Below are 12,449 nucleotides of genomic sequence, written 5' to 3'. Positions count from 1 at the left end.
GCAAGCAGGGGCCACTCTTCATCGCGGTGCGTGGGCCTCTCACTATCGCGGCCTCTCTTGTTGCAGAGCACAGGCTCCAGACGTGCAGGCTCAGTAATTGTGGCTCACGGGCCTAGTTGCTCCACGGCATGTGGGATCTTCCCAGACCAGGGCTCGAACCCGTGTCCCCTGCATTGGCAGGCAGATTCTCATCCACTGTGCCACCAGGGAAGCCCTGAAAAATCTTTATTTCACCTGAATTTTTGAAGAGTTTTGCTGGGTATATAGCACTAGGTTGACAGCTTCTTTCTTTCATGCTTTGCGGGTGCTGTCCCACTGTCTCCCGGCCTGCACTGTCTCTGACAAGGAGGCTGCGGACATTCTGTCTTTTCTCTCTGGCTACTTTTAAGGTTTTCTCTGTCATTGGTTTTCAGCAACTTGCTCATGATGTGGCTTCACACGGTTCTCCTCATGTTTTTCTGGGATTGTGTGGTTTTCATTTTCAGCAGACTTAGGAACTGTTTGGCTGTTGTTTCTTCACATACTTTTTCTGCACCCCTGCAGCCCCCTCCCTCATTTCCGGCCCTCCAAGTACACACCTGCCAGCCTGCACGGTGTCCGTGCACAGGCCCCTGAGCAGGTGCTGTCCTTTCATCTTACTCTCTCTGGGCTGCATGTTGAACTGCTTCCATTTCTCTCTTCAAGGTCATGGATTTTTCCTTCTGTGGTGTCTTAACCTGCTGTTAACAGCGTCCAGTGTATTTTTAAAATTCAGATATTATATTTTTCATCTCTAGAAGCTTCTTTTTTTATATCTTCTACTTCTCATTATGTCTTTTTCCCTCAACAGTCTTGAACATATGGTGCATGTTCATGATGGACAACTGAACATTTGTACTTGCTGATTCTGTCATCTCTGGCCACTGTTTCTATTGATCTATTTGACTTCTGGCTGTGGGTCATATAGTCTCATCCTTTGTATGCCTAATAACTTTTGGTTGGGTATTTTGGGGTCCTGGATTCTGTTATTATTCCTTTAAAGAGTGCAGGATTTTATTCTGGCATACGGTTAAATTACTTGGGCTCAGTTTGATCCTTTCAAACTTTCTTTTAAGATTTCTTGGGGCAGATCAGATTAGCCATTAGCTTAGCATTTATTTATCCCCACTACTAAGGTGATACCACTGGGGACTCTACTCAGCATTGGCCCTGGGTATGAAGAGCTCACTCCACTCTGGCTGGTAGGCAGGCGGGTCTGAGTTCCAGGAATTGTCTGACTCACCACTCCCAGTGGTTCTTCCCCAGCCCAGTAGATTTCACCCGACCCACATTCAAGGGGTCCCCCTGCAGATCTCCAGAGCCGATCTCGTGCTCTCTCCCCTTACCCCTTCCCCTCTCAGTAGTTCTGTCCTTGCTGGTATTATCCCCCCAAATTCCAGCCACTGAATTTGAATCTCTGTCTCCTTGACCCAGAGACTCAGAGGAGCTGCTGGAGTGTGGATCCCTCCCTGGCCCGGCCCGGCGGCCCGAAAACGGCTCCGAGGCAGCCTTGGGGCACTTGTAGGGCTCACCCCACTTCACTCCCTTCTCTCAGGGATGACAGCCCTCTGCTTTCTGCCGTCCAACGGCTGAAAACAGTTGTTTCATATATTTTGTCTGGTTTTCTTGTTGTTGACGGTGAGAGGGAAGTTCCCAGGGCAGGTAATCCTTGTGGGCCATAAACAGAAGGCTAGATACTCTTTTTTATCATCTCCAACTTTTGGCCAGCTTCCTGCTGTATGTGTAATGTGGCTAATGGGCTTGTATTGGGGTAGACAAGTCGGTTGTTTCTTATTGTTTGCTTTCATTTGCATTATTCTTCATACAAAACATGGTTTCTTTGCAAAATCTTTTTAAATCACTTATCTGTTTTCTGACGTGAGTTTAGTTAAATACACGGATACTTGGATAACAATCTAGGCAATCACGTGACACATCACGATGATTTCAGGCAACAGGTGAGGTTGCCACCCTCCTGCCCTCTGCACCGCGAAGCCTCACCATCGCCTCAGGACACAGCCCGCCCTGCGTGTGGCCATCCGGCCAAAGACCAACGGAGGGCACAGCGTCCATCCGCGTCTTACTTATGGGTAGAACCTAATATCCTTCTTAGGTTTTGAGACTCGGAGCAAATCCGATGAGTTTGTCTTGAGCGCTCCCCCACTGGGGAGATGCAAGCACAGCTTTTGTCGGCTCGGGGACCAAAGCCATGGGAGGTAAGGCGATGTCAGGTGCTAAAGCCCCGAATTGACTCTGTGGGTCTTTTAACTGACCTACTGAGTCCTAACCAGCGTTTAAAACAGTATGCAATAGAACAGAAGCTAGCAGGCTTCATCACTTGTAGGAGAGATCAGCTTTCCTTCTGACGCCCATGGCTTGTTCCCTAGCACGGCGAAGGGTCTGGGGTAGGAAGGAGGGACGTTAAACAGCCAAGAATCTCCTGAGTCGGGAGAGGAGCCTTGGGAGTGTGGTCACCCATGCCTGCATTTTCCAGATGGAGACCAGGCCCAGAGAGGGCAACAGATTCGCTCAGCCTTACCCAGCATGTGGACGGCAGAGCTCAGACCAGACCTCCCCACCCCCGAGAGGGAAAGGGGGCAGCTGACTGCTGTCACCGGTGGGGGGCTTCGGGCACATGGCCGTTACCTGTCTCGCAGCGAGGTCCCTCGAAGGGCTCTGAACAAAGGCAGGTGAAATTCCCCACCAGGTCGACACACGACCCTCCGTTCAGGCAGGGGTCAGAGCCGCACTCGTCCACATCTGGGGGCGGCAGAGGCGGGTGCTCGGCTCTGTGCCAGCCTTTGGCCACCTGGCACCCTGCGCCCCTGCTCCCACCCGAGGGCACACTCACCCGTCTCGCAGGCTGCGCCCGTGTAGCCGGCTGCGCACGCGCACACCGCCGAGCCGCCCCCCGCCTGACACCAGCCGCCGTTCTCGCACTCTCTGGCGTCACATGGAGACTGCGCTACAAGCCCAGAGGGGTGGAAGGCCATTGGATCCCCGGCTGTGGTGGCCCCAGGGGCTCCCGCTCAGCCCCATTCCTGACATCTCGGGCTGCAGCACGGGTGGATCTGGCCGTCTGAGGGCATCGGGCCCTGGAGGACCAGGGCAGTCCCAGCCCACCGGCACTGAAAGCTTGTCTGAATTGGGTTTATTTCAGCAGACCTGGGGAGGAGGGAGGGTGTGCCTGTGCCTGGCGGGGGACATGGGGGTGAATGGGACCCAGCTCCCGCCCTCCTGGGCAGTTCCCCTGCTCAGATGACTGTGACAGAGCTGTCATCACAGGACAGGGCTCTGGGGCTGACAGATTCCTCCCAGCTGGGCGGGGGGCACAGCCTGTGATGGAGCCCTGAGGGGGTGCAGGAGGGGCCTGAGTGGTCCTGGGGTGAGGCTCTGAGGTGGGCGAGGCTTCTTGCTGCAAGGACAGTCCTGCAAAGGCCCTCGGCCCCCAGTCAGAGTGGGAGCGAGCAGGCGGGAGCCTGCCTTTGTCGGCGCTCTGGCCTGCCCCTCACCCAGGATGCTGGCCTCACCTGGTGGCTGCTGGCAGCAGGTGGGGGGGACACTGCCTTCCCCCAGCTATGTCACCTGTCCTGCTGACAGCTCATTCCAAAAAGGACTCAATACAGGAACCAGACGGGATCCCCAGAGCGGGCGACCCACCCTGGAGTCAGGGTGGGGGGCAGTGGGAGGAAGGAGGCCTGAACCCTGGGAGGTGTGGAGGTGCTTTGGTGGCTGACGGCACACGGTGACCCTCGTCTCTGGGACCCTGACTCCACCAGAGGGCAGGGCTGGGCACGGGTGGGGGAGGGGAGACTTGGGCCGAGCGGTACCCACGTCCCTGCTGGACTCTGCCTGGCATCCCTGCTGTCATGGGCTCTGGGGGCCGAGGTGGGTCCTGAGACCGGAGAGCCTCATGGGGGACCGGGGGCTGGTATGCATGGGTGTTGCCGCGGTGGCCATGCGGAGGCCAAGGCCCTGGCCCCAAGGCCTCCCGGGGTCCCACCGGCCCGGACACGTGTGTACACACCAGAGTTAAAGACTTTAAAACATTCCCTGTGGCCACAAGTCTCCATTAGAAATGGTTTTCCTAGATTGAGACATTGGTGCGGTTGTTACTTGTACACACTCGATTTAACTACGTGCTATATGTTTTTCTAAATAACGGTTACACATCAGTAGGCGTATGTAGTGGACAGTGCATCTGGCCGAGCCGGATGGGGATCAGGGGTCATCGTGCTTTGATTTTAAGGGGCTCCGCTGGGTTCCCCTAGCAGCTGACCACAGTGACACGGGGGTGGGAGTGGGGCGCCCACCTTCCTTTACCAGGTGGGTGAAGGGCCAGGGTGAGGGGGCCCCACAGAGGTGCTGCACGAAGGGCAGGGGGTAGAGCCCTGATGAGAAAGCACTGCTTCCAAAGAGCCGCGCTCAGAAGCGGGGTGGCAGACGGGCGTACGGGCTGCAGTTTGGAAGCAACAAGGGGGTCTTGAGAAAGACCCCAACCCACATCTAGGCCGTAAGACCCCCGGGATGGAGAGAAACAGCCTGCACTCCTGCCGGGAGCAGCTGGGGTTCAGGGTTTCAGGGGTGCAGGCCTGCGGTGAGACGGGTCCGGAACCAGGCCCTGCCCTGTCCCGAGGCCTCACCCTTGGCTGTGTGCTGTGGTCAGTGCTCCTGTCACGCCCACAGGGCGGGGCCTCTCCTCTGGAGTCTGGGCTCCTGCCCCCCCTGCCCCCGGGCCTCCCTGGGGCCAGGCCCCCTGCGGCACGCTGACCTGATGCCCCCTCCAGGCTAGCCACCACTCCCTGGTCGGGCAGGACCACGCCCGCGGCCCTGCAGCCCCTGGTTCCTCTCACCTGTCTCACAGGTGGGTCCCCCGAAGCCGGCCGGGCACTGGCAGATGAAGCTGTTGACGCCGTGCGTGCAGGTCCCGCCGTTCTGACACGGGTGGGAAGCACACTCGTTCACATCTGGAAAACGGGGCAGCCGGGGACTCAGTGGAGGAGCCGCTGGGGAGGACCTGCCGTGGCCCGGGGCGGCGTGGTTGCAGAGCCCGCCCACGTGCTCACCGTCACGGAGCTGCTGTGTCTGGCTCCCCCAGCGGCGCCTCCCGGACGCCACCCACCCCACGGGGACAGAGGCCCGAGGCCGGGGCTCTTGGGGCCGTCGGCTGTGCTGCTGGGTTCCTCCAGGTGGGCGGTCCCAGCAGAAACTCACCCAGGTGGCACCTCCTCCCCGTGAAGCCCGAGAGGCAGGAGCAGGTGTAGGAGGGGTTGCCCGTGACGCAGTCGTCGATGCACTTGCCGCCATTGAGGCAGGGGCGCAGGGCCAGGCACACGGAGGCTGCGGACACAGGGAGGGCAGGGCCGTCAGCCTGGCCCCGGGGGCCCCTCTCGGGGGAGGCGCTGCGAGGTCTGCTGCTGCTGGGTCTCCGTTACCTCGAGGACAGGCCGCCCGCAGGGCTCAGCTCATGGGGCCCACCCTCCGCAGGAGCAAGGCCACCGAAACCCGCCATGAACGAGCACACGTGGGCAGGTGCGGGAGCGTCCCAGGGTTTCAGACCTCCTGTTACTAGGAGGGCCCGGGAAGAGCGGGCTGGTGTCCAGGGAGGGAGGGAGAGAGGGGCGCTCCCGGAAGGGCCCTCGGGCCCCGAGCACCACCAAGGCTGTGGGTGTCTTTGAGGACCGTCCCTGCCCTCACCGGCGCACTCAGCGAGCCACACCGGCGCTCAGGCCGCGTCGTCCGGCTGCCCTGCAGCGGGTTGCGCTGCCTGCCTGAGCCCGTGTCAGCACCAGCCCTTCTCAGAAGGTAGACTGCCAGGTGTGGACGCCCTGCCTCTCAGGTGTGAACCCACCCTCCCTCCCTGGTGACTCCAGACGGACGCGCACGGGCTCCATCTCCTGGGCTTGCAGCGTGCGGTGGGGACACACGGGGGCCGGGCCCCCGCAACCCCACGGGACCGTGCTCCTCAGGGCCTCCGTGCGTGAGAGCTCTGAGGGCCCAGCAGGGCCTCCTCCATCTACCCCCCGCAGAGGCTTGGGACGGGAGAGAGGCACCTCCACATGGGAACGGCGTCCCCGAGGGACTGACTGGACCCTCTTCTGAGGACCCCACTCCTCAGGCTCACAGACGGCAGCCTCTGCAGGGGGGCATGGACCTACCCACACCTGCACCCACACCTGCACGCACACCTGCACGCACACCCGCTCACACCAGTCCCCACCTGCACCCACACTTTACCCCTCAGCCACAACCCAAGCCCCTGGCCGCTGGCAAGCGCCAGACCCCTCTGCTGCCCACGCAAAGGAGTGGTGACCGAGTAGTGTCCCCATGCCCTGAACCACCACTGCTCCAAGCCCAGGCGGGTGTTGCCACTCTGGGGGAGGGGGGCGAAATCAGTGGCCCCTGGGCTCCTGGCCCTGTGGGCCGCCCCCTCGTTCACACTGGTGAGTGGGTGGGCTCAGGCTCCCGGGGCCTCTCTCACCAGGGCCCACATCCAGTCCTCGGGCGGCACACACCTGCCCTCCCCAGCCCCCCCACCCCGGGGTGCGCGCCTGCTCCCCTGGCAGGTCTGGGTGGGCTGCCTTGCGCTGGGCTCATCCTTGGGACAGTGTTCAGGAGAAGCAGCCCCTCTTGGTGGCCTTGGCCCCCACAGGGGTGGGAGGCGATCTCTGGGGGAGGTCCCAGCACCAGCCTCACTGGCTCCAGGCTTGGCGGGGGAGTGATCAACAGCGGATCACTCCATGGATCCTGGGGCGGCTGAGCCAGTCATCTGACACCACCCCCCCCCCCCCCTCCGCTTATAAGCAGGGGTTTCAGGAGCATCTGTGACCCAGAGCCACACAGCAGGAGAGCCGGGAACACATCCTTCTGTGGCCAGTCCCGCTGTGTCCACAGGCCTCGCGCTCGCCCCTGGGGTGGACCCTGCTCCCGTCTGCTCTGTGTTCTGTGCCTGAAAGACCTCGGGCGTCAGGGAACTCCCTCCTGTCAGGTAGATGTCCAGGTTGTCACACAAGCACGAAGTCCCACCAAGAAGCAAGGCAGCAAAATGGGTGAAAAGAGGGCCTGCCTCCCAGGTGGTCCTGAGGACGCAGGAGGCCACCCAGGGATGCCCAGGATTCCCTGGGTGGGAATGTGACCCCAGCTCCTCCCCCTTACACGCCTTCACACTTCAAACCGTGGTCTCCAGCAAACCCTTGCCCCTCAGCAGAGGCAGGAAGGCCTCCCAGGGGGAGACGGAGGCTCAGGGGTGAGCCCGGGGGAGAGGAGCCGAGGTGGGCGGGGCCGTGCGCCCCCAAGAAGCCCGGGGCTCCCCCGCCCCTCCCCGCCATCCCGCCTCCCTAATCCATGCCCCTCCGCCACCCCAGCCGCTCTCTCTGTCCTCTTACTTGTATGGCCGCAGCCCCCCACGCGCACCTGGGCATCATCGATTCTGAACGCCCAGCGCCCGGGCACGCCCACGTTGGTGGTGGTCTCCACCTCCGCCATGTCCGCTGTGCGTGAGCCGGGGATGCTGAAGTAGCGCCGCCCGTCACCCGCATTGAAGCCGGCCTGGGGGAGGGTGGGGGAGAGTGGGGGCAGGTGCGGGCTGCGTCCGCAGGTCTCCCTAACGTCCCCGAGACCCGCCTCCGGCGGGGGCGGCCTCGTGAGCTGGGGAGAGCTGAAGATTCAGGGGCATTCTCACCGCCCCGCCTCCCAGCCCCGCCCCGCCTCCCAGCCCCGCCCCACCCCACCCTAACCAGCAGTTCCTCCCGCCGCTCACCTGGTTGGGCCCTGGCAGCCCTCCCCCACCCCTTCCCGCCCACTCCTGGGCTCCTGGGCCTCCCCTAGGTCCCAGGGCCAGTGTGACCTCAGGAGAAGGTAAAGGGCCTGGAGCGGGGGGAGGGGCACTCCCAGGCCCTGGGGGCTCGCACTTGACCACCCTCCACACCTGGGATTTTCTGCCGCCCACTGTCCCTCAGGCCACGGGCCAGGCCACCCCAGGCCACAGCGCACGCAGAACTCTGTCCCAGCTGCAGCTGGCCCTGTAGGGCCGGCCGTGTGGGTCAGGAAAAAGGTGCTTTGGTCCGAGAATGTTTCTGTGGTTCTGGGCTGGGAGAGGCCTCTGCACAGCACTGGGGGAAGGGGGGGGGGCGGCCACCTGCCTTATCAGCTCGTGACAGTCCCAGCCGTGGGGAGCAGGGGCCCTACCTGGGCCGCGATGCCCCCCAGACCAGCGGCGTCGCCCCCGCTGCTGGCGTGCGTGCCCGTGGTCCACGTGATGGACTCGTAGTTGAAGATGGTGAAGGAGAGCTTGCCGTCGGTGATGAGCACAATCTGGAACGTGTTGACCTGCCAAGGAGGGGCCTGAGCGGGGCCTGCGCCCCCGTCTCCACCCACAGACCCCGCCCCGCCCACACTGCTGTCGCCCGCTCGTCCCTCCTCTGTTTCCCCAGCGAGATGGTCAGGCACAGGGAGGCCCCGATGACCTCGGCCTCCGTCCTCCGCTGTGTCCCCAGTGCCTGTCCCCCCAGTAATCTGATGCGTGGTGAGCGAGTGAAGCCCGCCGAGGGGCTGTGGAGGCCGCGGACGCCAGGAGCAGACAGTTTCCTCCGTGGGTCTGGGGCACAGAGGGTTCGAGACCACCTGGCCAAATCCACAAACTCGCCTCGTGTGAGACGAACAGAAAAGTAAAAGGAAAAAGGGGAAAGATAAAAAGGGAAGAGAAGGAAAGGCAGTTTTTTATTATTATGTTTTTTGGTTTTCATGGAATCCTCCATGAAAATATTAGTGGGCAGTGTATACATAAGAGGTGCTATTTCAGAATGGGCAAAGGGTGAGATTGTTTAAGAAATGATCGTGGGACAAATAGGAAACTCTGAAAAACAATTAAATTGGAGCTTTATATCTCTTATGAAAATAAATCCCAAATCGAGTAAGGTTGTAAATGAGGCTGTCGTTGGCCTAGAGGAAAATGTAGGCGGATATGTAGAACATCTAGGGAAGGACTTTTAAGCCTGACATTTGTTAAAACTGCAGAAACCAAAAAGGAGATGTATACATTCGACTACAAGAACTTCTGGACATAAAAACGTGTCATGAGATCAAGCTGAATGGCAAAGAGTGAAGTGAAAAGTGTGTTTATAACATACACAGCAGAAAAACTGGTGATATCTTTAATTCAAGTAGAACTTCCACGGGTCAATAAGAAAAAGAACAAAAAGATTACAGAAAAATTGGTAAAGGGTGTGAACAGAAACATCACGATAGAATACAACTAGCCAATGATTCACCGTTACTAGAAATCAAAGATGTGTAAAACTGAAAAAACCGGGGGCATTCCTTTCTTGCCTGTACAGTTGGCAGGCAGGAAAATAATAGTGCATTTGGCTGGGGTGCAGGGCTACAGGCACTTCTGAATGTGGCTTATGCAACTATGAGTGGGCACATTTCTGAGGGGAAATCAGACTTCCGCAGGCAGCAATCTCCCTTCTAGCAACTCATGCCAGGATGATTTCACGAACCACTGGGGGCTATGCAGCGCCCCTCGGGGCACCCCGTGATGGAGGCAGCAGGCCCACCGGAGTGCAAGTGCCGCCACGCCGGGCTGGCACGCAGGCATCACACATGGGGGAGTCCCACGGTGAAAGATGACAGCAGGGAAACCGAGCGCTCTCCTGCAGGAAGGCAAGCTCAGGTGCTAGGACTCAGAGGACAAAGAGGGCGCGAGGGCAGGAAGGCCCGAGCAGTGGGAAGGTCTGAGGAGGGCAGGACCACGGTTGGTCGGCAAGGCCAGCGGAGGGGCTTTGCAAGCTATGAGGCCCAGACGTTTGAGGAGGACGAGGACATGCCCGAAGCTTAACCATCACTTTCTGTTGATCGACCTGCCCCTGCAGGTGCCCCCAGGGGAGGGCTTCCCCATCTCCCAGCTCCCAGACTGGTTTCCACCCCAAACTTAGAATCCTGGTTCTGTGTCTCACAAGATAATCATTTTGGAACTGACATCTCTGGGTTTGAAAAGGGGAGAACGTTAAGGTTTCCTCTGTCTGCTCAGGAGGGGCCCTGGGCGCCTCCTTCCTCCCAGGCAGAGAGGTAATAGGTAAAATGACTCTGCAGAGGTGAAATTATAACATAAAAAATGATGTAGAAGAACATATAAGAATGAGGAAAGTGCCCATAATACTGTTGAGTGAAAGAAACACTCACAAAACAGCACGTTCCAGGTGGTTCTATTTATTTTTTAACGTGTGGGTTGATTCACCATAGGACATGTTGAACGGGAGTTATCTCCTGCTGGTGGGGCTGTAGATTCTTTTTCTCTACTTTTTGTTAAAAAGACATTTTTCTTACAAATTGGCGATAAGAAAAAACAAACAAAACACACAAAATGTTAGTGGGCTATGTGTGAACGAAAGTTCAGTCGTGAAATTTCTTCGTAGTAATGTTTACAGAAAAAGTCCATCTTTCCTGATATGCTGTCATACTCCTGTTAAAACCCCCAACCGTGACGGTCACTCTCGCAAGGCACCTGACAACCAGCTTGCTTCTCTTTTGCCTCTTGGAGGCTGGGGGATTCGTGAGCCTCACCACCTGCGCGTCCCTCCCCTCCCCGTCCCCACCTGAGCCGCCGTGGCTGGGGACTCCGGGCTCTGCTCAGCACATCTAGGACCGAGCCCGTCTGCCACCCGTCCCCACCCCTCCCACCCCGTGCCTGTGATGGGAGACCGGGCACCGCCCTCGCTGCTTCTCTCCCCTCCTCAGCCCAGTGTGCTCACAGCCACCCTAACGGCTGTGCTGGGCCCTCCCTCCATTCCCTCCAGCTCCAAACCTCCCCCATGTGGCCGAGCCGGGCCCCCACGCTTGCACAGTATCAGGGAGAGCCCACGTCCTGCTGGCGTGGCGTCCCTGTTACGTGGTCGCTGGTGTCCCCCCTGCTAGAGTGTGCCCCACGGGAGAGGCGTGTCCTGTGCTGTCTGGGGCCGCCTCCCCAGAGCCCAGAACACTGCCTGCCCCAGCCGTGCCCCTAAAGGAATGTGTATTAAATGTGTGGACATACTGTCCTGAAAGGCCGCCCGCTCCCCAGTGCTTTTCTCTAGAGAGCCGCCCTCTGTCCCATGCGGTTGTGACCCAGCACCCATCGCGGGCCTGGCCGCAGGAGGTGCCGGTCACGCATCTGCTGCCGGAGGGGCTATGCCGTCCTCACTGGGGATCTGTCCACCACCACACTGACCACGCTGGGTAAAGTGGTCAGTTATTCTGGACTTTCGCTGTGGCCGTTTGGCGTTATCAAGGAATAAGGTATTAAACGGAATAAACTTCCCATTTACCCCTTTGAGTACTGACCCGTTCCAAACGGAAAGCTTCTAACACAGACCATCCGCGTCCCCCGAGTGCGTGAAGGGCTGTGTTGGGGCACGTGGCGCTTCCCTGGACGCGCGTGGTTTCCAGGAGGCCCAGGCTCCACCCCCCTCCAGCCTGGCCCTGTGACCTTGGGCGAGCGAGTGGCTTCCGCCCCTGGGCCCAGCTGTCCCCTCTGGGCACGAAGCCCAGGGATTACGTCTGGCCCACTCAGCAAGGCAGGGGGCCCTGGAGGGAGACCCTGGGCCCCAGATGGATGTCCTCCCTGCCCCAGGACGGAACACTCACGGGGGAGGAGGAGCTGCCTCCGAAGAAGGTCACGCGGTACCAGGTGGCTATGAGCGCCCAGGCGGCGGAGAAGCCGGACAGCTCGGGGAAGTAGCGCCTGACGTCCTCTGTGGCCCTGCGCAGCGTGGCTGCGTCGGTGGCCTCCCGGTAGTACACGTCGCCTGCACGCCGGTTGTCCACGTCCGCCCAGAAGGCCGCCACCACGCAGCGGTCCTTGGCGATGGGGAAGGCCACCGGCGTGAACTGCGAGACCTCCTTCAGGAAGGAGATGATCCCATTGTTGTTCACCTGTCAGGGCAGAAAGCCAGAGAGGGGCCAGGTGGGGGCCTTCCCAGCCTCACCCCGGGCGCCCTCTCAGGCTGAGCCAGCCTGCGGCAGGGTATTGTCAGGGTGGCCTGACAGTTCCTGGGCCTGGATTCGGGATCCCTGGGCCTGTTCCAACCCCTCCCGCACCGGCCGTGGCTCAGGGCACAGGCTCTGACCTGTTGGCTGTACACGGTGCCCTGCAGAGTGCCTGGCCCGGGGCTGCCAGTGTGGGGTGGGGATCCCCCAGTGTGGGCCCTGGCTTTGGGTGGTAGGGGGCTCAGACCTGCCCAGTGGCCCCAGCTCCTTGGTCCGACTCCCATCAGGGGCCGCAGGAGGGCAGGGCAGTCCCAGCCTCTGAGCCAGGTCGGGAAGGGTGAGCAGGAGGCATGCTTGCCGAGCAGGGGTGGGGATGGGCTGGGACCACTGTGGACAGGGGAGGCTGGGAGGGCCTCGATGGCCAGGCGGGGCACCTGTGCTCAGGACTCCAGGTAGTGGAGCCCCAG

At 60.2% G+C, this 12,449-nt stretch overlaps 2 protein-coding genes across 21 annotated transcripts in view; one reads left to right on the top strand and one right to left on the bottom strand.

Moving 5' to 3' along the window:
• SNED1 (sushi, nidogen and EGF like domains 1) overlaps positions 1-12,449 on the bottom strand; it is a 98,838-nt gene that overhangs the window by 55,810 nt on the left and 30,579 nt on the right. For 17 of the 19 annotated variants that reach the window (XM_057550815.1, XM_057550828.1, XM_057550813.1 and 14 more), the window contains exons 2-8: positions 11,641-11,928; positions 8,206-8,346; positions 7,404-7,566; positions 5,233-5,358; positions 4,872-4,985; positions 2,870-2,983; positions 2,665-2,778 (exon numbers count right to left, since the gene is read on the bottom strand). In XM_057550815.1, the coding sequence (XP_057406798.1) occupies positions 2,665-2,778; positions 2,870-2,983; positions 4,872-4,985; positions 5,233-5,358; positions 7,404-7,566; positions 8,206-8,346; positions 11,641-11,928 (1,060 nt within the window). The remainder of the gene's footprint in view (positions 1-2,664; positions 2,779-2,869; positions 2,984-4,871; positions 4,986-5,232; positions 5,359-7,403; positions 7,567-8,205; positions 8,347-11,640; positions 11,929-12,449) is intronic. The other 2 variants (XM_057550819.1, XM_057550830.1) reach the window with 2 other exon arrangements.
• The window catches only part of MTERF4 (mitochondrial transcription termination factor 4), a 95,953-nt gene that overhangs the window by 60,831 nt on the left and 22,673 nt on the right, over positions 1-12,449 (top strand). The window lies entirely within an intron of this gene.

The sequence above is a fragment of the Balaenoptera acutorostrata genome, chromosome 8 (assembly GCF_949987535.1).
Source record: "Balaenoptera acutorostrata chromosome 8, mBalAcu1.1, whole genome shotgun sequence".
In the NCBI taxonomy this organism is placed as follows: domain Eukaryota; kingdom Metazoa; phylum Chordata; class Mammalia; order Artiodactyla; family Balaenopteridae; genus Balaenoptera; species Balaenoptera acutorostrata.
Note: the sequence above shows the minus strand (reverse complement) of the source record. Positions and strands in the feature narration are given on the sequence as shown.